We start from the raw sequence: 27,355 nt of genomic DNA on the forward strand, positions 1-27,355 counted from the left end.
TTGGCTCATCCGACCAATTCTCGGCGGGGACTAGTGCACTACTCCGTAGTAAACTAATAATCCCAACTGAGCAGTGAGCACCCACACTACTACTCATTCTCTCGCGCCCAAACAGCGCACCACTCTCCTGGAAGGTGGAAGCGCACCACCCAAACAACGATTACTCGACACTTTTCTCTCGTTGATCTTCTTGCACTTTTCGAGACAATTTCTGTTCAAGAATTCGATGATTTGAATCACACAATTGAGTGATTCAACAGCCAATTTCTTCAATGGCGTTGAAATCCGAAGGAAAACAGCTTTCTTTCGAGATCCTTTCTTCCAATTTTCCAGATGATACCATTATCGATCGTTCAAACTCCGATCCTTTGCCTCAAAACAACAAGTCCAATCGCCGAAGGCGGAAGCGAAAGCGGAAGAAATCCACCCCTAATTCACCCTCACCATATGAATTCAACACCATCTTTGAAAATGGCGGTGATGGTGGTTTTGCCGTATTGGAGGAGGAGCCGTCGATGACTTCACACAGCTATTCGGCGCCGAGTTTCGTGGTTTGTGAGATGAGAGAGGAGAGTTTGAGCACGGTTTGCCAGGTTTCGCAGGGGGAATTACGGCAGAGAAATGTCAGTAGTGGCGGAAGTGGTGGCGGAGATTCAATTCCGGTAGTAGAGATACCGGAAACCGAGGTGAATTCGAATTCAAATTCGAGACCTAATCTTGTTAATGGGAAGTTGGATACTGCGGAGTCTTTGGATTGGAGCCGATTTATGGCAGAAGAAGATCCTAATTGTAAGAAATTTACTTCAATTTGGCTTTTCATTTTCTTGGTAGTGATTAGTTAAGAGTTAAGTATTTGTTTTATTTGGAGTGGTGCATTGTTGATAATGTTTGAACTGAACCAAAACTTGATTTGATGCTTGCTTGTAGAATTGAAATCGCGTTAGTCAACTCGCCCTCTATAGAATTATTTGATAATTGATACAAGTATATGTGGTGCATTGTTGATTTTGTTAGAGTTGATAACCTAATGAGATTCTTGCTAGTAAGTTGAAATCGCTTTAGTCAATTCGCCATCTAAATTTGTAGTTTTTGAGCTATGATGAGCTGTAGGGTTAAAGGAGTTTGATCGAGTGATCTATACCATTTCCAACTATTTTTTTTTTTTTTTTTTTTTAACATTCATGATTAGCAGCTTTGTTGAGTCCATTCCATAACATACACCTCAATTTGGAAGCTTTTTTTATTTCCGAATTTTGCTCTGATTCAGGATGTGCTAGATAAATTACATAATTGAAGGTTGCATATGCATTGAATTTGTCTTGCAAATTTAAGCTCGTCTTGCATGTTGACATGATCATTATGCTTGTCTTGCACACACATCAGGCTGTCATCTTTGATCGCTCCGTGTGATACTAACAATATCCATATTCAAATGAAGTCATGTAATGTTTCTGATCCGCTTTTATGCTTGTTAGCTTTCATCAGATTGTAAATTTCCTCTATCATTGGGTTGTTTGAAGCAGTTTATAAATTTTCAGCAAAGAATGGTAATCATCTTTATAGCAATGCAGACGAGAATCTGATTTAAAAAAATATTGCTAACTAAAATTGAAATCAACTTCCTTCTCTGATGATATGCTCTTGCTCTGTGCTATGTTTTTTAATAGATAGCTTATTTGTCTTTTCAAAAACTTTGGTGTGTTACCTAATATACTTGGGCTGCTAATATAAGCCTTTCCAATCAAATGCATTTTCTCTACATTTAGTGGGTGTTTTAAATCTTCACATTAAGCCATAGGTCAATGAGTTCAATATCTTGCTACACCATTGCTAAGATATCTTCTTATGAAACTAATTGTAAAACTCTTTGCTTTACGTGCACTTTTCAAACCTTTGGTACTTCAATGCTATTCTTCTTTGTTGGATAATTGTACTACCTATTGAGTAGAGTTGGCCTAGCCAATTTCATGATAAAATTAGCAATGGTAGGATGTGTGTGCAAAGAGAGGGTCTTTCATACTTGTATAGTTGTATCTATACTACTTGTGGTTGCTATGCTGGTAGCATGGTCTTCTCTTAGAGTTTGTCTTTGATTTGGAACGGGAGCTGCTCATTAGTACTTTACTTTTTTTACTTTCCTGGCATATCAGGATGGAAACACATTGTATGTAAACAATAAAATAATCCATCCCGTCACTTAATGGGTCCTTATACGCCTACATTTACTTGTTCATTTATCCATATGTAAAATCAGAAATGAACTGTTATGTATATTCATCATTTCATCCTAATTTGAGGTGGAAGAACCTTTTAATGTTTTTTAACTTCAAATTACAAACTCCTTTATAACTGGCAACAAAAACTATAATCCATTATAGATATCACTCATGGTAGTAAATTTCTTATTCCTCAATCGGCTAAGGAGGTTTTTTCTGATAAATTAGTATTGATCTAAGTAACCTTTAAAACTTGAAAACTATAGCTGAATCCGTAATAGATATTGTTTGGGCTAAGTCCATTGTCCTAAGCCCATTGACCTGGAATTACGAAAATACCCCTCCATTATTCAGCCCATCATTAGTCAGCACCAAGTACGGATTTACCCCTAATCAATCCAACTAAGTACAACTTCTGCCACCTGAAAGTACATCTATAAATAGCTCTCCAATCATTAACAATGGTAACTTTTTCTAATTCTCTAATTCTCTCTCTACTTTCTCTCTCTAAAGTACGATCGCTGACTTAAGCATCGGAGGGGCTTTCCCGGGTCACACCCCCGGGGTAGTTAACCTTCTCTCTTTTGCAGGCCTAGCTCTCGGACAGCAAGGCATAGCGGAGGGAAATTCGGACATTACTAGGACTTTGCCTTAAGACATCTTGACATTATTACCGTAACTCCAAGGAATACCCTAAGACTCCCAGGAGCAACTCTGTTTTCCAGAAACAGGTGGCGCCGTCTGTGGGGATCGAACCCCAGGTGGTCACCCGCCGAGACTTGGATCAGCTGGCTCTCCAAATCAACAAAAACTTGGAAGAAAGCCTTAGGGCACTTGTCAGGCGGGGGGCAAGGCGGGTTAGGGAACGCTCAACAGCTTAACCTCCAACCTCATGTCTCCCAGCTCCATCAAGCCTCCTCCCGTCCCCGGCATCAGGAGTCTCACCGCTCTCAACCAAGACAATCTCCCAACTCCCGGCGGGGGTCAAAGCAACCCACCCAGCCGAGAGATGCTAGAGAAATAATCAATGACCGAAGGCTGAGGGAAGGAACTTTGGATGCCCGTCAGATAATCAACTCAAGGAGGGATAATTCTAAGGAAGAAGAGGATGTACCCCCGAGAGGTCGAACAAGAGTTCACTCTCACCGTGGTTCCACCAGGTATCGAGATAACACAGCTAACTCAGCTACTTCAAGGCAAAGAAGGACTTCTCCTAGGCCTACATCTTCACCAAGAAGAAGCCCGGAGCGCTCTCCACCTCCCAGGACAGGAAGACTGGGGATTGTCAAGAATATCACCCCCTTCAGTGAGGAGATCATGAACACACCCATTCCGCCTAAGGTCAAAATCCCCACGTTGGACCCATATGATGGAAAGACAGACCCGAAGGACCATCTGAACGCTTACAAAGCACAGATGGGAGTCCAAACGGGATGTGAAGCCTCGTGGTGTAGATTCTTCCCCACCACACTCAAGGGTATAGCCCAGGCCTAGTTTAACAACCTTACCCCTGGGAGCATTAAAACATTTGACATGCTGGCTACTCAATTCACGAAACACTTTATTGCTGGGAGTAGACAAACGAAGACCAGCGTGCACTTGATGACTGTCAAGCAGGGAGAGAATGAAAGTCTGAAGGATTATATCAAGAGGTTCAACACCGAGTCCCAGCTTATCCCCGACCTCCAAGATAATGTTGCCTTCACAGCCCTTCTCTTCGGGCTCAAGTCCAACAAGCTGAAGTTTGAACTTGTGCATGATAAAGTCAATACCTTCTCTGAAGCTATGGAAAGAGCTGAAAGGATCATTGAAGCTAGTGAGGTGTGCAAGGCACCCTTGGCTAACAACAAGGGGAAAAGAAAGCAAGAAGACAACTATCATGAGAACAGAAATATAAGGCCAAGAAGGGCTGAGAGTGATGATGAAGGGCTCAAGTACAATGCTGATAGGCGTGAGATCTATTTGGACATAAAGAACAAGGCTATCCTCCCCAAGCCTAATCCAATGAATACACCAATGGAGCAAAGGAACAAGAGGCTTTGGTGTGAATACCATAGGGAGTGTGGTCATGTCACCCGGAATTGCAGAGAACTCAAGAAAGCCTTAGATAAGCTAGCAGAAGAAGGGAAGCTTAATCGTTACTTGAAAGACCCTCCGAAAGACAAGCAAAGGAGTAAGGCTTCAAGGGTCGTGAATGAGGCCCACAGCTCAGCCGATACCAACATATCTATCCATGTCATAGCCGGGGGATATGCCTCTGGGGGCTTATCCAATAGAGCACGCAAAGGTCATTTGCGATCGCTAGGGGAAGCTATCTATGATATTGACACCCCTTCATCTACCCCGAAGGACCCTCTCATGGTCTTCGGGGGGGATTCGGCAAAGAAGATTCAAAGGCCCCATGATGACCCTCTGGTGATCAGCATGAAGGTGGCAAATGCCAAAGTCAGGAAAGTGTTGGTAGATAGTGGAAGTTCAGCTGACATAATCACTTGGAATTGCCTCGTGCAAATGCGTTTTGGCAAAGGAGATCTCTCACCCCTTGACAATCCCTTAGTAGGATTCGGAGGAAACCATGTCTACCCTTTGGGTACAATCAGGCTCCCAATCCGCCTAGGGGAGAAGAAGAAAGGGAGAAGCTTCGTATTCACATTCTTAGTTGTGGACACCCCTCTGCCATACAACATGATCATAGGCCGACCCCTGCTCAACGAGGTTAAGGCTGCAATCTCAACTTATCATCTACTCCTTCAATTTGAGACCGATGATGGCTCGGTAGGGAAAATATATGGAGATCAGTTTGAGGGACGAAAATGCTATGTAGATAGTCTGAGGCAGCCTGAAGGCTCAGATAATCAGGAAGACAAGGGGGCTAAGCGAAAGGCAATGGATATAGATGACCCTCAGCTCCCCATAATGAACATATACATGGCTGAAAATCCCAAGCTCTATGGCAGGCCTAAACCTATCGAAGAGGATGAAAGCATACCCTTGGGAGATGACCCCGCTCGGGCTGTGAGAGTGGGAAAGAACTTAGACCCCCAGCTCAGGGAAAGTATCATTCAAGTTCTTAGAGAGTACAAAGACATCTTCGCTTTTACAGCAGATGAAATGCCAGGCATAGACCCCGAGGTGATGACACATGAGTTGAACATAAAGGAGGGCTACAAGCCTATCAAGCAAAAACTCCGGCATGCTGGGCCGGAGAGAAACAAAGCTGCAGCTGCTGAGGTCAAGAAGCTTCTCGAAGCGGGTTTCATTCGAGAATGCCAATACACCGAGTGGTTATCTAATGTTGTGCTTGTTAGGAAGCCAAATGGCTCTTGGCGTATGTGTGTGGATTTTACGGATTTGAACAAGGCCTGCCCCAAGGATGATCATCCTTTACCAAAGATTGATAGGTTGGTGGATTCGACCGCTGGTCACGCCCTCCTAAGCTTCATGGATGCTAATGCTGGGTATCATCAGATACCCATGTCTGAAAAAGATCAAGCTCACATGCCCTTCATCACTAGTCAAGGGGTCTATTGTTATAACGTGATGCCATTCGGTCTGAAGAATGCTGGGGCTACGTATCAGCGCCTGATGAATAAAATCTTTGAAGGACAGCTAGGCCGGAATGTGGAGGCCTATGTTGATGACATGATCGTTAAAAGCAAAGAAAGCTCAGACCATATAGCAGATCTAAGGGAAACATTCACTACCCTTAGAAAATACAAGATGAAACTCAATCCTAGCAAGTGTGTCTTCGGGGTACAGGGAGGAAAGTGCCTGGGATTTATGGTAGATCAGCGGGGTATTGATGCCAACCCGGAGAAGATTCAAGCGATTCTTGATATGGAATCCCCCCGAAATGTTAAAGAAGTACAACGCCTTACAGGCTGCCTAGCTGCTCTAGGGCGATTCCTATCCCGATCAGCTGATAAGAGTTTATCATTTTTCAAGGCCCTTAAGAGGCCCAAGTTCTTATGGGATGAGGAGGCTGAGAAAGCCTTCCAGCAATTGAAGGAACATCTCACCAACATCCCGAAGCTTGTTAGTCCCCTACCTGGGGAAACATTGTTTGTGTACTTGGCCATATCAGACTATGCCTTGAGTGCGGTTCTTGTTGCTGAGAGAGAAGAAGGCCAAGTACCCATCTATTTTGTCAGCCATGCGGGGGCTGAGACAAGGTACACCCTTATTGAAAAGGTGGTGTATGCACTAGTAATGGCAAGCAGAAAGCTAAAGCCTTATTTTCAAGCACACCCCATCAAAGTTCTCACCAGTCAACCCATCAAGAAGGTGCTAGAGAGCAAAAATCACTCATCCCGAATGACAGATTGGTCGGATCAGTTGGCTGACTTTGGAATTGAGTTTGAGCCCCGCAAGGCCATCAAAGCCCAGGCTTTGGCTGACTTCATAGCTGAATGCGCCCATAGGCCAACTCCCACACCTCTGCCCCTTGGGCTCTCTATGTGGATGGGTCGTCTAGTAAGGCTGGAAGTGGGGCTGGGCTAGTTATCATCTCCCCGGAAGGAGAGAAATTTGAATATGCAGTAAAGTTTGCCTTCCATGCATCAAATAACGAAGCTGAGTATGAAGCTCTCATCTTGGGACTAAACTTATGCCAATTTATGAAAATCAAATCAGTTCAAGTATGCTCAGATTCACAACTCATCGTGGGGCAATTAACAAAAGAATTTGAAGTAAAGGAGGAAAACATGAAGGCCTACTTTGAGAAGGCTGAGAGCTTGGCAAAAGCGTTTGAAAACTTTGAAATCAGGCACATCCCCCGTTCAAAAAATCAACAAGCAGATGCTCTTGCACGCTTAGCAAGCTCAGCCGAAGGGATAGCTCCCAGGAACATCATGTGGGAAGTGTTGGAAAGGCCAAGTACCCAAAGGCCCATCATCATGGAAATTGATAGGGGGGAGACTTGGATGGACCAGATCATTCTGTGCTTAAAAGGGGAATTGCCTGAGGATACCCCCGACTTCAAGATGATAAAAAAACGGGCTGAATGGTTCGTGCTTCATGATGGAACACTTTATAAGAAATCTTTCACTCACCCTTTGCTCAAATGCATTACCCCGGAGGAGGGAAACTATGTCCTAAGAGAAATTCATGAAGGGGCATGTGGTAGTCATCAAGGTGGGAGGACTATAGCTGGAAAGGCGCTGAGGGCCGGATTCTATTGGCCAACCCTAAGGCATGACGCCATGAAAATTGTTAAGAAGTGTGAGAGATGTCAATTGTTTGCTGATGTGCCTCATATCCCGGCCAACGCACTCACAAGCATTCAATCAGTCTTACCTTTCGACCGGTGGGGCATGGATATCCTAGGACCTTTTCCTGTAGCCTCGGGGCAAAGGAAGTTTTTGATAGTGGCTGTTGATTATTTCACTAAGTGGGTTGAGGCCGAGCCCGTAGCAACAATCACCGACAAGCAAGTCCAAAAATTCATCTGGAGAAATATCATCACCCGCTTCGGGGTACCTCGCATTTTAGTCTCAGATAATGGCCGGCAATTCAATAGTGGGCCAACCATAGAGTATTGCGGGCGTTTTGGAATCAAAACAAGGTTTTCGGCTGTATGCCGACCCCAGACTAATGGCCAAGCTGAGGCAGCAAACAAAACAATCTTGAAGGGGTTAAAAACAATGTTGGAGGGTACGAAAGGCTCTTGGGTGGATGACTTGCCTGGGATTCTGTGGTCCATTCGTACCACCACCAAAGAAGCTACGGGGCAAACTCCTTTTGCCTTAGTATATGGAAGTGATGCTGTACTCCCCATTATGACTACACCCAAAATGATCAACTGAAGCCTATGGCCTTAGACTTACTCCCAGAGATAAGAGGAGATGCTTTGCTTCGCTCTATAGCATACAAGCAAAGAATAACTCGTTATTACAACAACAAAGTCAAGGCAAGACCCCTAGCTGAGGGTGATTGGGTACTCAGAAAGTGTGAAGCTGCTGGCAAACCCCCGGCATTGGGAAAGCTAAGCCCAAATTGGGAGGGGCCTTACAAGATTAAGGAGGTGATCCGCCCGGGGACCTTTCGCTTACAAACTCCTAATGGCAAGGACCTCCCCAGGCCATGGAATGCTGATAACCTAAGAAGGTTTTATGTCTGAACTTTCCCTTACAATGATGCCCTAGGGGCAATAAGAGCCGATACGAGGAAATCAACCTTTCTGTATAGTGCATCATTGTAATGTCTTTTTTGCATCAATGTTTATATAATGAAAAACCCCTCAGCTGGGACGTTTGCCCTTATTTGTTTTTGCTTTTACTTTTACTTAGCCTATTTTTTCAATTTTCACATCGCTTGTTAGCATAGCACCATATGCCTAGCATAAGGCATTTTGGTTTCGCTAAAATTTGTTCCAATGTTTGGGGCAATATGCTAGCCTATACTCAAATATTTGAGATAGAGTCCTGGCGGAAAAACACCTATAACTCGAGGCTCGTTTAGCCCTCAACTTACTTCAAAGAGTTGGAATAGCCCAGCTCTCATACAATTCTTAAACTTGGGGCTCGTTTTTAGCCCCTAGCTCAGTTACATTATCTTTACAAATTTTATAACTAAGGGCTCGTTTAACCCTGGGTGATCATGCAACTCTTGTAAGAATAACATAAGGCTCGTTTTAGCCTTCAACAAGCAATAATAGATATGCTAAGGACTCTTCAAACACTAGGGACTTATTTTGGCCCCTAGGGGAAAATGATCAAGCAAGAAACAAATAAATAGCAAGGAGTAGTAAAGAGAAAAGCCTACAAGTTCTACAGCATCATAAAAAACAAAGGCAAAACCAAATGTACATCTACAAGTCATCTAAAACGACAAGGTTAATGTTCGAAACTTAAGCAAAGAACCATAAGTATTATACATCCCAGAGAATCAGTACATCATAAAAGGATAAGACAAGTCTGAAATGAAAGCTAGAGAAAACTACTCCTGAGCCTCACCCTGCTCGGCCAACAACCTCCTGTGCTCCTCCTCCTCGGCCGCACGAACAAGGTCCCTAACCTTATCCCGTACCCTGGGATATGAATCCTGGAGACCAAGGGAAGTGAAAGCAGTCTCCATGTGAGTAATGGCGTCGGTGATCCCCGCCTCAAAGGCCTCACTCCCTATCATGGCCTGATAATCAGCACAATCAGGACTCTGCTTCCATTCAGCAATCACCTCCTCCTGGGTCCGCTCCAACTTCTCCCGGGCCTCGGCCAGCTCACTCTTCATCCTCTTCACCTCGGCTTTCTTCTCCTTGAGCTCGGCGGCGATTCTTGCTTTCTCATCCAAGGCCTCCTTCAGCTTGGTCTCTGTGGCGGAGAGGCTAGACTTTCCGGCTTCCTGAGCATCAGAGAGCTCCTTCTTGGCCTTCTTCACCTCCTCCTGGCCGAGTGAAGCTCCTCCTTGAGATCATGGATCTCGGTTCTTGCCTGCGAAAGCTCCATCTTGAGGCCTTTGACATCCTTCATGGCCCCCTTCCGGTAGTCCTCTGCAAGAACACTCAGGGTCATGCCAGCCTACACCAACACAAAAGACAAGGACAGGGTTAATACAACCTCAAGGATATAAGAACATAATGATATTATAAGATAAGTATACCTTCATGACACCATCAAAAGCAGAGGTAATGGCCCTGGAGGGTTTTGCCCTCATCACCTCAAAGTCCTTAGCCGTGGGGAAGCGGGACATGGTCTTCTTCATCATCTTCCTCCGACCCCGCTTGGTCAGGCCCAGAATAGACTGAGGAAAGTAGGGAGGAACCTCAGTGTCACCATCCTCCTCCTCATCATCATCTTCACTCGAATCATCAAACCGGGTTTGCTTCCCCCGGTCCGCAAAGCCCTCAGCCTCCAGAGTATCAATGTGCTGAGAGACCGCTGGTGAAGCATGCTGGGATCCCTGGTCATCCACTTCCATTGTCGTAGCCTGGGATGATCCTTCCCCTTTCTCGATGGCCTTCCTCCTGAGCTTGGAGTTCTTTGGGTTCTGAAAAAGCAAATCACAAGTAAAGTCAGCAAAAAACAAACACATTTGAAGGAATCAACTTTAGAGTAGTAATGTTACCGGGGGAGGAGGAGGGATGCTCATGTTTCCCCTCTTCAAGGAGAGCTTGAGTTTTCCAGCTCGAAAGTTGATCTGAGACATCTTGTTTTGAAGTTTCTCCGATAACTGGTTGAAAGCAACACCTGAAAACATCATTCATACAAGGGTGTTAGCCAATGATAAAGCCCAAGAGAAATCACAAAAAGTATAAAGCGTACATGAAATAAATATACAAGTCCTACCACTATCATAGGTGTGGCTCAGGCCCACGACACTCAAGAACCGCTCTTTCTTGAAGTGCTTATCCTTCACAATCCACATGGTGGGAAGCTTGTCCTTGGACCCTTTTTCCTTATAAGATTGCAACCAAACAGCCGGCACGGCTTCATCCACTCCCATGGCAGGAACATTATAATTCAAGCCAATCCTAGGTACACCACTATGATCTCGGGGAATCCTCCAACCCCCAGCATGGTAGATGAAAAGAAAGGTGTGGCGAAAACCCTTTTGACTCGTGGGTTTTGTGTTGATGGTAAGATAAAATTCCCTATCGTGAAAAGCATACCACCCGTGGCTATCTACATTACCCGGGACCTCCTGAAGCCTATGAGTGTTCCTAAAGGCGGTGACAGTGCAAGGAGCTCCAAGTAAACTACAAGTGGCTATGTACGCATTTATTGTCAACCAAGAGTTAGGAACAAGTTGGGTTATACTAAGGTTATACTCGATCAACAACTCCTCAATGAAAGGATGAAGCGGAAATCTCAACCCATTATCCAAATCTTGCTTATATACAGCTACACACCCAGGGGGAGGGTTATCTACAGTACTATCACCCCTAGGAGAAGAAATGAGAAAAGGGTCCCTAACATGGTACTCTGTCTGCAAATGCCTAGTCCCCTCGGACAAAGATCTAAGCCAAGTAGCAGAAGGGTGGCACATAGAGGGGCTAATCCTCCTCCTACTAGGGGGTTTAAAAGTCACCGGCGCCCCAAGAGAAGTGGAAGTATCATCCTCACTTGACATAGTCACCACACCGTCAACAAGCAATCTGTTCAAAGAACCTCTAGAAGTCGGTTCACGTGCAAGAGAAACTTCCCAAGGGGAAGGAGGTAAAAAATAATCAAAGCCTAAATCATGCTCAGGGGACGGGGATGACACACAAGGAAAAGGCACACCCAAAGGAATAGATGAATCAATGCTACTACCAATTACATTTGTTATAAGTGCTCCCCCCGACCAAATTTCCTTAGACAAGTCATAAGATGAAGGGCTGGGGAGAGAGTCTAGGTAATCTTGAGTCGCTTGGTCGTTCATAATACATGCATAGCTCAACTCAAGATTACCCCCAAGAATTTTTAATGTACATGCAAAAACACAACAAGCGTACCTCTAAGCCTAATATCATCACAAGCGCAGCCGAGGAACAAGCAAAGCATACACGGAAAAATAACAAACAATTACTAAGCATGGAGATATGATACTTAGAGCATAAAAAACTAAGTATAGAGTGCTTACCAAGTGGTTAGAGAGGCCGGAGAAGCTACCCTCAAGCAAAATCAAGTGCACCCCGGAGAGAAGTACTCCTGCAAATATCAACAAAAAGTTTCAAGTGTTAGAAAAATTCTCAAAAAGCAAGTCTAGCTGAGGAGCATGATTCATAAAAAAAAAAAAAAAAAAAAAAAAAAAAAAAAAAAAAAAAAAGTTGTAACACTCAAAGCTTCCCCCTCAGCTAGACGTACAACTCCTTCGGCCTAGCATAAGGTATGCTAGGACTTCTAGGGCAAGCCCTCGGCACACCTCCAATCCTCTCAACATCTCACTCAACTCCCTCGGCCTACGCCTAGCAACTCCCTCGGCCTACGCCTAGCACTCACCCCTGGGATCTCCTTCTCCCCGAAAACAAAATGCCGGCAATTCAAACAAACATTTTCCTTTCCCCTTCGGCATCTCCCTTCGGCATCTCCCTCTGCTGCGATGCCCCGAAGGCACGCCCAGCTACCCTCTCGGCCAAGGCAGCAGGGCCCTCGGCATCTCACCTCCCTCGGCCAAGCCCAGCTACTCCCTCCGCATCACTCTCTCGCACTCACCTCCCTCGGCCTTGCACTCTCTCTCCCTCGGCATCCCCTCACAAATTCTCTCGGCTCCCCTCACAACTCCCTCGGCATCTTCCCTTACTCCCTCGGAAATTACCCCGAAAGAACACCAGTTACCCCCCTCGGCCAGAACCGAGCGGGCTATCTCTTCCCCTCACGCACCAACTCCCTCGGCTGGCTGGGTGCGCTACTTCTCCTCTCATTGCTGCTGGCCGAGGGAGCCATCTCTCAACTCACTCCCTCGGCTCCCCCTCACTCCCTCGGCGCACACCCCAGGAAATCCGAAGAAAATCCAACCCAAAAAATCCAAAAATCATACACAAACCCGGAAAATACTTCGGTCATTACATCCAAGCCCCAAGATTTTCGGCCTACCCCAGAAACAAATACGAAATTCAAGCATACATAGCCAAATTCATTCAAATTTTCACCCAAGCAAAATTCAAAAAATTCAAAAAATTCAAAAAATTCAAAAAAAAAAAAAAAAAAAAAAAAAAAAAAAAAAAAAACACCAAGCACAAGTTCATACCAGAAATTCAGAAAACTCCCAGGAAAAAACCCCCGAATTTCAGCTTACTATACCCTCAAAAATTCGGAAATTACCCGCAAAACCCATTAATTTCGGCTGGGCATAGCCTTCCTAACCCGGGGTTAAGTCAGAAAATTCAAAGTTCATTGAACACCTAGCCAAAATTTACTTCCAACCGAAAATTAAATTCAAGAAATTCAAGTACATAAACGCCTAAGCATGCTTTCGGATCTGAAAAAATAAATCAAAGAGTGGAAATCTTCACATACCTGGATGATATGAACTTGGATGATGTGACTTGAACACTCAAACTCTCAAGAACTCTTGGAAAAATTGGAGAGGATTTTTGAGATTTTTCTCTAAGGCAAATGAGGAGTGAAGAACAAATGAGGGTGCAGTGGGAGCTCATATGTCCCAAGCAAAGGAGATGGCAACTCCTCAAAACCCTGGTTCAGTTGGGCCTTGAAGAATACTTGAGCCCAGAACATCACCATGAAAGGGTTAAAGCTTAAATACAAGCTTAATTAGCATTAAAACATCATCAGCTTATCTCAAAAAGGCCCTAGGGGTAGGGGAAATGGAGATAAGACATGCCTTCAGCAGAACGCTCGCGTTCTGAGGAAAAATTCTAAAAAGAAAAATTATCAGTTGTGCCTAAGCCCTCATCAGGCTTAGCCCCCACCAAACTGCTCAGTCATCCGAGTTAAAGTACTCTTAATGCATTGCTTGGGGCTGGTTTTCACCCTTGCAAGTCGCTTGGGGCTCATTTTAGCCCTCGGGTATACCTCGGGATTCTCTCCGGTATATCAGACAGTCTTTCTTATTTTTTCCGCATGATATCCGAACTTCATGAGATCTCGTTCCCACATCACGCGTGGGGCTAAATGTTTGGGCTAAGTCCATTGTCCTAAGCCCATTGACCTGGAATTACGAAAATACCCCTCCATTATTCAGCCCATCATTAGTCAGCACCAAGTACGGATTTACCCCTAATCAATCCAACTAAGTACAACTTCTGCCACCTGAAAGTACATCTATAAATAGCTCTCCAATCATTAACAATGGTAACTTTTTCTAATTCTCTAATTCTCTCTCTACTTTCTCTCTCTAAAGTACGATCGCTGACTTAAGCATCGGAGGGGCTTTCCCGGGTCACACCCCCGGGGTAGTTAACCTTCTCTCTTTTGCAGGCCTAGCTCTCGGACAGCAAGGCATAGCGGAGGGAAATTCGGACATTACTAGGACTTTGCCTTAAGACATCTTGACATTATTACCGTAACTCCAAGGAATACCCTAAGACTCCAAGGAGCAACTCTGTTTTCCAGAAACAGATATAAAGCATGTAGAGGGGCAGGCAAAGATTGGCTAGTAATATGTCACATCACAATTGCTTTACCACCCATTGCATTTGATTAATCTTTCTTATTATTCATTTAATGCTAATAATCAATTTATACCGGCCATCCTTATTGGTTAACTCATTGTGAAATTGTGATTTCAAGTAGATTTAGAAATTGGCAACCTTCTAAATAAAGCCTCTTGGAGACTAAATTATTCCTGGTTTTTAAGTTTGCTTGTGTTCTCTTCATTTGAACTAATTTGAAAAACTTTTTTTTTTTAGGTGAATAGAATGCACCCTTAGAGATTCAACGCTTTTGGCTGATATTGGGTCTTGGAAGTAAAAATATTCCAACTAATAGTAGGAGTTTCATTTTACAGATTCCAAACCCATAGTACATGGCATATTAGATGGCTTCAAAGTTGTGAGCATATTTTTTTTTCTTTCTAGCAACTTAATCCCTGTAGAGCTGAATTCCTTATATTATAGGGTACCAAAAGAGCCAAGATTGGCCTAACTTTTGTCTGATTCCACGCACCAAAGTCCCTTCCAATTAGTAGTTTTGCGGAGTAATGTCAGCTTTTTTTTGGCTCAAAGGAACTTGATTCCTAGTCTCTGTACCTAGATGCTTCTCATGCCTGATGTCTGGTTGATGTACTTCTATTTGTTTTTCTGCAATAGAGCATATATTGAAAAAGTTTGTCCAAGCTTTCATATGGTGTTGTGGGCTTGTTGATCATTCTTTTGTGTGGATGTGTTACTTCCTCCATCCTCAAACTATTGTCCTCTTAGGCTTAGGTAGACATATCAAGAGTAGATTGTAGGTTAGTCTAGTCTTTCTTGGTATATATTGAAATAGTGTGAAAATGTGATTGAGGAAAAGGTAGTGGAGAGTCTCACATCACATAATTTGTAAGAGAGATAATGAGGGTGGCATAGTGGTGGCCCCCTTATCATATGGGTTGAATGAATGGGGTTAGGTAAAATTTTTAATTTATAGTTTAAGAAAACATGTTATAATTAGTGAAATTCGGCTTTTATGCACAAGCACAACATGGTGGCATGTGCACTTTGGGCTGTACTTGGACTGCCCTTTTGAAAATTTTGACTAGTGGGCCTGCAAACTCTAAGAGACACGGGCTTGACACGAAGACAGCCATCTTTAGTTGGGTAGCTCTTTTCAAATAGGGATGTCAAAAGTAAATTTCAAGATTGATGAACTAATTGTAAAAATGCTAAAATTCCTTTTGCAATTAGTTTTTTTATTTTTATTTTTTATTTTTACAATTCGTAAAGTGTCAGAAAATTGAATTACTAATTAATTTGTAATATTCCATTGAATAGTTTAGTTTCATTTAATTGCAAATTTGTAATATCTTTAGTTGTGACTTTCTCATGCTGCTTTAAACTCAAGGCTTCAATGAGATACCTATTATGTGATGCATGGGGGCATGTCTTTTATATTATAATCATGGATTTTTTTTTTTAATCTCATATCCTTCACTATACTCTAGATCCTTTTCCTGTGGAAAATTCACCAATAAAATTCTTCATGGAAGAAATGCACAATGGAAATTCTATTAGAAGCACAACGACACGAGGAACTGAGAAAGAAAGAGAGAGAGTTTATGACACTATCTTCCGCTTGCCATGGAGGTGTGAACTGGTATTTGTTATTGCTTCTCTTTCTTTGTATTTATGTTGGAGAAAGTCATTTTTTATGTTGCTTCATGTGTATTGTGATGCATGCTGTTCTTGTTATATTAACATTATTTAAGTGCTATAGCATGAGTTTTTCACTACATTCCAATCCCATATTGCGTTAGTTATTAAGTAGTACTATTGGCTTCATGCTTTGAATTAAAGCTCAATGAAAGATAAATATGTTATAATATGTTGCACAAATTGATGGTAAGGTTTCTTGTTAAGTTTCTCAAGCGTGATCTGTTGAGTTTAATAGGCTCATTAATGCTACTAGGATTTTATCTATATTTCATCTTCCTTATTACTAAGGAAAAATTGACATGAATATTATGACCTTTACCCGATCTACCGTAAATAAAACCACCTTTTGATAATCTCCCAATAAAACGACCTTTGACATTGATCTTCCAAAAATAAGACGAAACCGGTTGGTAACTTGTTTAATGGGTTAGCATTACACGTGTCACTTTGTAATTGGTAAGTTTTTCGTTTTTTTTTTTTTTTTTTTTTTTTTTTTTTTTTTTTTTTATAATTTTATTATGAATAAATTGATTTTAATTATAAAACAAAAAAACAATTACCCCCAACAGCCAGCTCCCACTCTGTCACTTGCGCCTACCCACCACCATCCTGGAATTCCTACACCGACCACCCTGCCTGAAACCCTTTCTCCAACTACCCACTCTGCCCCCACCAACTTGAAATCCCAATCCCACCACCACTAGCCCAAAACCTTACCCACCGGCCATTATATTGTAATTGCTTGAAACCATTAAAAAGGGGTGGAGAGGGGGAGGGTTTCATAGATTGGCGAGGGTCGGGTTGGAGATGGTAGGGTTGGGCGGTCTGGCAAGGGTTTGGGTTGCACGGTGGGCAGGAGAGGACTAGTGTGGGGCAGGGGGCTGATGACGCTGCGAGGGCCGATGATAATGGCGAAATGTTGGTGACGCCTTGCTGAAAGGGAGGATTTAAAGATGGTGTTTGGTGGTGGGGTGGCTGGAGAAAGCTTTCGAGCTAGTGGGGTTTGGTGTAGTGGTCACTAGTCAATGAAGAGCTTTCATGGCAAGGGGGTTTTGAAGAGCTTCCATGGCATGAACTGTTGAACGGTGAAGGGGTGGAGGTGATGTTTTTTTTTTTTTAATAATTAAAATCAAATTTCTCAAATTTGATTTTAATTTAATTTTATATAAATTGATTTTTTTTTAAAAAAGAAATATGTTAAAATTGAAATTAAAAATTTAACTAATCATAATGTAACACGTGTCCTTCCTCAACCTATTAAATAGGATACCGGTTTTTTATCCTATTTTTGGAAGATCAGTGTCAAAGATCATTTTATTGGGGGATTATCAAAAGGTGGTTTTATTTGCGGCGGACCGAGCAAAGGTCATAATATTTATGTCAATTTTTCCTATTGCTAATTCATTAGTTTAATTTCATGCATTGGTTGTCATTTTTGTATCTTTTTGGGGAAGAAATTTTTTACTATTAGTTGTGGGCTTATTGATGTAGAAGAGATTATGTTTTACTTATTTACTTAAAGCTTTGATGGATCCTTTAGAATACATTTTTTTTGGCAGCTTATTGACGTGGGCTTCTTCGTCTGTTTGAATTCGTTTTTGTCGTTGCTGACTATCATACCTATGAGAGCTCTGGTTACCCTATGGAAGTTACTTAGTAAAAGGTTTGTTGCTTACCATTGCTTCATTTTTGTAAGTTACTTGTGGTTGTTTGTGAATCAAAGACAGCTAAGTAACTAATAAGGTGCTCAAGTGCATGCCTGCTATAAGGGTGCGACATAACATTAATTAACCAAGCCCAAACCCAAACCCACCTAATTTGATCTAAATGTTAATGTGATAGATGTTGATTAGATTATCACACTATAATAATAGGATGTAGACCTGTAGATGACTCGAACTGGCCTAAAAGGGAATGAATGACTTGTCACCTTGAACTGAACTTGTTCTAAATTACCCGTTCTCTGCCGCTAGTGTTAACTTTGGGGCAGGTGTGAAAATGCCCAAATTCCCTATTGGTGAGGATGTATTTGGTTTGTGTGGGGGGCGATTTTCTTATTTACTAACTAGAAGGGTCAGCACTCATTGTTTTAAATACCTTTGCCCTAATCCAGCAGAAATTTGGGCAAAGGAATTTAAAAAAAAAATGATGGTGCCAGTTCAGCTGATGATTGAAGACTTGAAGTTTCTTATAGGGGGATGATTGTTTACGGAACTGGAGAAATCTCTTATTACTTTGAGGTCAAGGATGATAAGTGATGGGGAAAAAAAAAGGATCTAGGAATCTCCTGCATCTGAGATATCTAACATTCAGTTGCAAACTATTGGGATTCTCCAAGAAGCACAGAAGTACACTGTTCTTTGCTAATACAAGTTTCTGATGACAATCTTGGTATCCAGGGTAGTAAATGTAATAAACTTACTTAGGAGAGGGTATTATGGGTAGTTTAGTATGTTAGTAGCTATCAAATGTAGTATGGGTAATATGGGAATTCTAGTATTATTAGGTTAGTAGTTTTTAGCCTTAATATAAATAGAGGGAGGGGAGAAAGAAGAAGGCAGGCAGAAATTTGGTGTGAACCTTTTGGAGAGTTATGGCCTTAAGCCATTATTGGAGAGTTGTGAGCTAAACTCACTATTGAAGATTGATAGCCTTAAGCTATTAAACATTTAAACCTATCTTTTGTAACCCTTTTGCATTTTCAATCAATATTCAAGCTTTAATCTTTATTTACTAGCAATATTAAATCAGAATTATAAACCCAGAAAATCAGTTCATCACAGTAAACAACCACAAAAGGCTGATAACTTGATAAGGGTGATTGTTTTTGTCCAAACCCAATTGTTTCACAGCATTTTCAAGGACTTTGTTTTATAGCCATAGGTGGTGATATAAGATGTTGCAATCTTGTGGTTCACAATCACTAATGAATAGTTGAATACTACTATAGTTTATAGTTTCCTTGGTTCGATGTATTGGCAGCTCCTTATATTTAAATGATAATCTAACCATGTTTGTGGCAGGCAGCCAAAAACACCTTCTGCTGCAGAGCTGTCAGATTTTGGTTGTCTCTTTGTTCTAGCTGTTGGAGTTACGCTTTTGGGCCGAACAGGTGTGACTATAAGTTCATCTCTCTCTCTCGTGTGTGTCTGCAGCATAATATTTTGGGAATAAGGCTTTTATTTTGTTATATTAAGCATAACATTTTCTATTGGACTTTGTGAAGGACTCTGGTGTTTGTAACTTGATTTCATTTCATTAATCTTTGAACTTATTTCCATCTTTGCTGATATTTCAGATATAAGCCTCATATACCATATGATTCGTGGTCAAGGAATTATCAAGCTTTATGTTGTCTATAATGTTTTAGAGGTAAGCTATAGTCAGAGATATCTGCATTGAAGATTTGAAGACAGTTCCTATCTCAAGGTTCTTTTGTCTTTTCTTTTAGATTTCCCTTTTTGTGATGTGCAGAACTGGAGCAATGTGTTTCTAATTGGTATATTATACTTTCTTGTTCCATAATGTTCTTCCTACTCACTTTTTATGTAGTCAAAGATAAGAAAATTTGACCTGTAGTAACATATATACTTGTATATAAATAACAATATCATGTAGGATCTTGTTGGATTCATTATGTGAAATGTATCAACTTTTCATAATTTTATTCATATAGAAATAGCACGTAGTCAACTCATTCAAATCTTTATGTAACTGCAAGCCCCGCTTTGCCGGGCCATGATTCTCATTAATGGTCGAATGTGTGATCGCTGACCGCATAAAAGGCAAATAAGAACTTTATGGAATGAGGGGAATACTAATATACTACTTGAAATTATGCCAAATTGCCAATCTATTTGGACTTCACTTGTAGAAATCCAGTGGGCCTTTGGCTTGAGGAAAAAGAGGTATCAGGATAACTCACTATCTATTATGAAGTCTTGCTTAGAAACATTGATTCAGAAATTTTATAATTCATCAATACCAAATCTCTTACAACATCAGCAAAGAATCTGAATGCTATAGATTTCTCCAGTCTTTATGGCTGCCAAAACTCGTGTAGGAGTCCTATAAATGCTCTTAAAATTTGATTGATGTGCTTATTCCCTTTTGCAATTTGTTAGGGTTGTGTTTGGACTTTGGATACCAGGATTTGATTTCAAATTCTGAGTTTTGATTCCAAATAACCTGTTTGGAAATTACAAGAATTATGAATCCATTATTTTAGATCCTCTATGCTATTTTGGAAGGAATTAAAACTTTGACTAAAGTTAAATACTTCCTAACCACTGAATAATTATAGTTCCGAAATATTTTAAATACGTTAATGACTAGGAAAACTAACTCCAAAACCATAATAATCAACACTAAAAAGTAAAATTCAAACAAAAAAATAATACATTGGATCTTTTGATATTTGATTCTTTAAGTGATGAAGAAAACAATTTTCAAAAATTCGCAATGACCGCAAAAACAAATTAAAAAATTAAAAAGAAGCTTAATTCCATCGTCTTCTTCAATTTTAACATAATAGCTTCCAATCCACACACTGTTATACACCATTTTCATTCTCTCTCATTCTCATACTTTTTCTCAAAGTCGATAAGCATTAATATATATGATTCTTTAGGAGAGAAATTGGGGGTATGAACCATAGAGGAAAGAGAGATTGAGAGGGAATTTGAAATCCTAGTTTGTGTTTTAGGTTTGAGCTGTGGGCTTGTAGAATTAGGTTGGGCTGTATGTTGTAGAGGAGTATAGTAATTTCAAATAACATTGTAAAATTTGTAATTTCAAAGCAATGAGCCTTATCGATTGCGTTTGGAATTAGGCCTATTTTACATTTGAAATTCTTCATCATGAAAGCACTTGATTTATCCATCCAACTCCAGAATTTCTATTGAAATTCAAGTGACCAATTACACTGTAAACGAATTCTGACTTTTCTGTTTAATGGAATCAATCGTCATAATTTTATTGAATGACTTAGAAAGAGTAAAAGGAAATCAAGTATGTTTTTTTTTTAAAACTCTAGTAAATTTTAGTTGTATTCTCTTTCTGTTTTTCACTTTACACACTTTTTTCCAACTTTTATTCGATCGATTATTTTGCTATACCCCTTATGCTTTTCGGACGGTTCCTTATGGCATTTCATGTTAGCCAACCCCAAACCATTTTGAGGCTAAGGCTTTGTTGTTGTTGTTGTTGTTGTTGTAAGGTCCTTTCCTTTCAAGTCTCTTTTATTTCTTTCTGGAAGTAACTTATTACTTGTATAAATCATGGTTGCCTGCAGCTATGGATATTTGTAACTTTGTATGATCATTGATGATTGATAATGGTAGCATCATTATGATAAATTAAGATCCTACTCTAGATTGTTGCTTCACTCTGTCTAATTCTTTTTTCTCTTCTCTGTTTCTTTCTTCTTTGTTCTATCCTTCACCAGTCTAATTAACTTCATGGCTTCATCCCATTATTATTCTATTACTCTGCTTGGAATTTGAAACTCTTAAGCCTTATCTGATGAAAAAATAGTTGGATCATTTTTTTTTTGAATGAAATGAGAGTATTGGTGAAGGAGAAAAATAGAAGATAAATATATCTATTTTAAAACCTACTGGTATTCACTCATATAACCAAAGTCAATATGGGATACTATAAAAGAGGTGAGATGCTTTGTGTGGTGAAACAGTGACATTGTGACATATGCTTGCCCATGGAAAATTAATTCTCAGGTTTTTTTTTTTTTTTTTCTTTCTTTTCTTTTTTTTTTCACTTGTTAGGTTCAAGCTTAGTCATTGCACTTTGTGTGGGTAAAACATTCAGGATTTGTGGGATGAGAGCCTCATTATGGGTAACACATTCAAGATGTGTGGGATGGGAGCCTCATTTTTGTGTCTCTTTCCCATTACTATTTAACATTTCAATTGTTATGGTGCTTGGCCTCTAGTACATATATGCTATATTGACAGGTTTTGGGGTTTTCACATGCAGAGGCATCCCATGAAAATAAGATTGAGGAGCTCGCCATTGTGGGAGGTGGGTGGGTCTTCATTGGGAAGCTTTTTATAATACGAGAGTAAGGAAAGATGAGAATGGCAACCTTACTGCTAGATAAAATCGTTTTTTATTGTGTGCACCTTAGAGAGACCAAGACTTGGACAGAAAGAGAAACAGGTCTAAATGACTTTTTTCAGCAGCTAGGGTTTTCAGTTAAGACTTTCAGTTAATTTTTTACCTTGGCTGGACATTGCTGGGTAGTAAACATATATAAGGCTATTATGCCTGATTTTAAACTTCATTTCAGCATCCCTTTTCTGAAGCCTTTTGTTTTCCAGCTTGGGTTTTCTGGCATTTCATAACCATACTTGAATGTTTCAATACTTACAGCTGGGGAAAAACGTTTCCCATGCTTGATGGATGAGATCTATAGATTTATCTGCCTCTCCTTCCACACCAACTAGATTTATTCTAGTATGACCTCTTGATAAGGCTTTCTTCCACTCTACTTTATGACTATAGTTTGTAATAATAGGTGATGTACTGATGGTTCCAGCATATTTATTTTGTTGTTGGCACTTTCAATCCAAAACCAAGATTGTTGTATGTGTTGCTTTTGATATGTTTCTTTTTGCTATTTCTCATTTTGGTGGGGGTAGGGGGTAGTAGAATGCATCTGTGAATGCGGCATTGCATATCTAAGCTCAGTTTGTAAATGCGTCTGTTGCTTAACATTATTGATTTTTGTAGGTATTGACAAATTTAATTTATTTCATATCCATGGCAGATATTTGATAAACTATGGCAAAGTTTTGGAGGTGATGTGTTTCAGACTTTATTCAATACTGCTGAGGGGTTTGCATGTTCTTCACCAGAGTTATCAAGATATTGGCTGGAAAGATATACCATTGATTTATTGTTGGCTGCGGCTGCTTCAAATATCCTTCATATTGAATAATTATGTTTGCTCTTGAAATTATTGTTGTAGTTCTAGTTTTGTTGGGTTCCTTGACTCTTATTTTTACTTGTTCATTCTTTTATACTATTAGCTCAGGCAATAACCTTGTCAACCTGTATAGTGGCTCATAATAATGCTTTACTTGCTCTGCTAGTCTCAAATAATTTCGCGGAGATTAAAAGCAATGTGTTCAAGAGATTCAGTAAAGATAATGTTCATAGCATTGTATACTCTGGTAAGCATTATTTCTGCTACTATCAGTAACCATCAATTAACTGTCTCCTCTTTTATTGTCTTTTGGGTACAAAAGAAGAAGTGAAATTTCAGAAAGCTTAAACAAATATTTTAAAATAAGATCCAATGAGCTAGTGTAATCTAGTAGTCAATGTAGCATTTTAATATAAATGCAGCAATGAATATTATTGCTGTTATTAAATATTATTACTGCATCTCCCTTTTGATTAAGGTGTTGTGATGTGACTGATCACTGATGTCTGATGGTACTTACTGTGTCTCCTTTGTTCTGTTACGTGATCAGATTCAATCGAGAGGTTCCATATCACAGCATTTGTCATATTTGTTTTGGCACAAAATATTCAGGAAGCTGAGGGTCCATGGTTTGGAAATTTCCTTTCAGTGAGTTTGAAGATTATCTTTTCATTAAATTAATTTACAAATAAGTGTCCATTTTATCATAATATTATTTTTAATTTACTGAATGTGCTACTTTTGACAGAATGCTCTCTTGGTTTATTTCTCCGAAATGGCAATTGATGTCATTAAGCATTCATTTATTGCCAAGTTTAATGACATAAAACCCATTGTGTACTCTGAGTTTCTTGAAGACCTCTGCAAACAGGTACGCTACTTGCTTTATTATCTTGCAGATCGTGCATGCATGTAAACAGGGAGATTGTGTGTTATTCTACGTTATTGGCCTTGCTTCATCTCTTGTTTCAAGCCTGTACTCCAGGGTTCATATTGCCTAAGTATGCATTGTCCTCATGCCTCTTAAACATTGACCAGCTGAACTTGATAACTTCCTTAGCTTTTCATCCTTTTGCTTTTCTCACTGATACACAGCGGGGCAGGGACTGTTCACCACTTATTTGGTTGGCTATTGACTTTTAGTTCTGAGAAAGTGATGAAATATAAAATGAGAAAATGTGCTAGTATCTCGAAGAATTGGTTTGGATTCATGCCACACGATCTACAATAGAAGCTATTCACCCTATTAGACAAAAAATGGAGTACTATAGTGCAAGAAAGGACCTACACATGGGTTTTATTAATCTAGAGGTGTATGACAAGGTACTGAGAGATGCTTTGCTAAGAAATGACGAAGTAGGTAATACTGATAAAGTATAAAACATATTCATGTGCCTTAACCGTTAGCTTAAGTTTTTAGTTGATTTGGCCCTCTAACATGGTATCAGAGCCAACGTGACATAAAGGTCACAGGTTCGAATCTCATCCACCCTCCACCTTTAAGTGAAATATTAAACGCTGCATCCACACTTCAAGCCCACCGGGCTCTCGTATGAGGGGGCGTGATAGAGTATAAAACATATTCCTGAGCCTCAACCATCGGCTTAAGTTTTTGGTTGAGTTGGTCCTCTAACAAATACCATTGTGGGGTAAGATAGGGTATGGACGTATGGTAGTACAAGATGTTTGCCAAAAATGCAATAAAGTGAAGTGTGAACTTTCTATGACGGTTGAAGATAGAAAGTATTAAGAACTAAAAAGGAAGGCAATAGTTGGTACAAAACTACAAAATTACCATCTTGTCGAAAATTCCATCCCCAAAAAAGGCCTTAATCTTTAAGATTTTATATCCACATGTGTAGTGTTAGTATTGTTTTTATTATTTTGAATTGTTCTTGTACTTACCATTGCTTATGTTTTTCCTACTTTAGACTCTGAACATTCAGACTGATGGTGAAAAAAAGACGCTCACTTTCGTTCCTGTGGCCCCAGCTTGTGTGGTAAGTTCATTTTCTTTTATGTTGTGTCATCTATTTGTGTCATGTACTTAGAGGCAGAGTGCTAGACTGCATATCTTCTATTTGATGAATATCTTTTTGTGGTATGTATGGGGCTCTGGCTAAATCTTCTATCTTTTACTTGTAAACACCAGGTCATCAGGGTGCTCACCCCTGTATATGCTGCTCGTCTTCCCTGCAGTCCTCTGGCTTGGAGACTTTTCTGGATGTTATGTTTGACAATGTTGACCTATGTGATGCTTGTGAGCCTGAAGGTGATGATAGGGATGGGGCTTCAAAAGCATGCAGCTTGGTACATCAAAAGGTGCCAGAAGAGGAAACTTCACTCTGACTAAATGACATTGTTATAAGGAAGGATTGACTGCTGATGATAAGAAGTGGAGGATCACCAAGGTAAATGTCTTACCATTTGGGTATGGGGATCAACACAAGTTGAGGGGCGGAATCTTGCAGAATGAGTTATACTCTGATTTAGATAATGTGTGATCCATGATGAACAAATGCCTGAGTTGATGGTATTGCCTTAAGACCTTCATAGTTCAGCCACTGCAATCGCCTCGAACAGCAATGTGTATATAGTGGCAAGCAGACATAAGTTGATCATTGATTGCTACTCATTGTTTGGCGTGAAGAGAGAAATCCACAAGGCCAATTGGTTAACACGGTGGGTGATAGGGAAAAATGTTGTGCTTTGTTCTCCGGAGGATGCACAACTGTAAACCAATTTGGGGTTCTTTACATGAAATTGAGATTTTCCGCTTGTGTAAATGGGAGAGAAAATGAGGGGTTTCAATGTTTGGTTAGCAAGAGCTCGATGCGTTGTTTATATAATGTAGATGACACATTGATTGGTTTTCAGTTAGCACAAGTCATACATACATTTATCTCTCAGAAATGTTTTCTTGAAACACCTAGTTGGCTTCAAAATATTCAACATATTGAGGCATTTCAGCGGCTATCTGATAGGCATTTTCGTAAATATTGGCAAAATGGGTTGTCAAATAACGTCATTGGTCATTCTGGTGGTACCTAGTTGGCCTCAAAGTATTCAACATATTGAGGCATTTCTAGTGACTAACTGATGGGCATTTGATAATTGCCTAAACGTGACATTTTCGTAAATATTGGCAAATTGGGTTGTCAAATAACGTCATCGGTCATCCTAGTGGTACGTAGTTGTATTTGTACCAATGACACTTCCCATGGTACTTTAAAAAATAAGTGGTACATTATAAGTAGAGATGTCAGTTTTTGACCCGAACCGTTAATATCGACTGTTTCGAAACAATCCAGAACTGAATTGTTAAAAACCATTTTTTGGAAATCAAAAACTGACCCAACCCAATTTTTTCTAACTCAAAACTGAACTGAACCAAATTTGTGCAACCCGTTATCAAGTCAAACTGTTACAACCAGAAACTGACAACAACCTGAACTAATTACGTCTGAACCCGATAGTTCCCAACCTATTTTAAACAGAACACCGTTTAAACCTGGCAAAAATCCGATAAACCTGAACTGGTCCAACCCGTGACCTGTTGTGACTAAACCAATTATAACTTGTAACCATTGTGACTGAACATTTTCCAACCTGTAACCTGTTGAGACCGAACTGTTTACGACCCGACCCGTTGAGATCTAACCGTTTACGATCGATGACCCGTTTACAATCTGTAACCCAATATGTTTATGATCTGATCCGTTTCAACCCACTACTCGATAAACCTAACTTATTAATGACTTAATCTTGATTTTAACATGACCGTTCCTAGCCATTATCTGATAACTCGACTCGATAATGATCCGACTCGATTTTTACCAAATATGATTTGGACTGAAATCCGTTTTCAAACTGACCAAGTTCAATCCAAACCAATTATGACCTGAATTGATAATGACTGGACCCGATTTCACCCAATTTGTTTTGAATTGAAATCCATTTTGAAACTGACCCAGTTTAACCCAAACTGATTATGACTCGAACCGATTACAACCCGACCCGATTAGGACCCGAATTGTTTTGAATTGAAACCCACTTTAAACTGGCTAAACCCGTTTTCAAACCGACCCGGTTCAACCCAAATTGAATATGACCCGAACCAACTACAACTTGACCCATTAGGACCCAACCCGAATAGAAACCGCAATTAAATAAACCAAACCAACTGACCCAATGATTTTAAAAACCTACTCAAACTGACTCGTCAATCATTTCAACCCGTTATAAACCGACATAAACTTCCCTTTGTTGTGTCCAGAACTGCAAACTTTATTGATCGGTGCGAATTATGAATCTCCTACACAATAGGTAGTGTCTCCACTTCATCACGGTCAAGCTAATTGCCATCAATTCTTTCTCATAAATTAATTTAGCTTGATTTCTCACCCCTAACAACTTACTAAAATAAGCTATAGGCTTCCCTTGTTGCATCATCACGGCTCCTAC

The 27,355-nt window shown here is 40.4% G+C and overlaps 1 protein-coding gene across 4 annotated transcripts; it reads left to right on the forward strand.

Annotated features, from left to right (window-relative positions):
• On the forward strand, nt 1–25,860 carry LOC145580127 (protein POLLEN DEFECTIVE IN GUIDANCE 1-like). 4 transcript variants are annotated; one of them, XM_081637480.1, is made up of 12 exons: nt 1–789; nt 15,735–15,886; nt 17,505–17,608; nt 18,969–19,057; nt 19,244–19,317; nt 21,940–21,984; nt 22,733–22,883; nt 22,971–23,138; nt 23,442–23,539; nt 23,640–23,762; nt 24,823–24,891; nt 25,044–25,860. In XM_081637480.1, the coding sequence occupies exons 1-12, from the start codon at nt 273–275 to the stop codon at nt 25,242–25,244; spliced, it is 1,791 nt and encodes a 596-aa protein (XP_081493606.1). In that variant the 5' UTR covers nt 1–272; the 3' UTR covers nt 25,245–25,860. The 4 variants fall into 4 exon arrangements, with proteins under 4 accessions (XP_081493606.1, XP_081493607.1, XP_081493608.1 ...); XM_081637481.1 differs by lacking the exon at nt 21,940–21,984; XM_081637482.1 differs by lacking the exon at nt 17,505–17,608 and having other exon boundaries at nt 18,973–19,057.
• The last annotated feature ends 1,495 nt before the right edge of the window (nt 25,861–27,355 follow it).

The sequence above is a fragment of the Chenopodium album genome, chromosome 14, assembly GCF_948465745.1.
Source record: "Chenopodium album chromosome 14, dcCheAlbu1.1, whole genome shotgun sequence".
Classification (NCBI taxonomy): Eukaryota; Viridiplantae; Streptophyta; class Magnoliopsida; order Caryophyllales; family Amaranthaceae; genus Chenopodium; species Chenopodium album.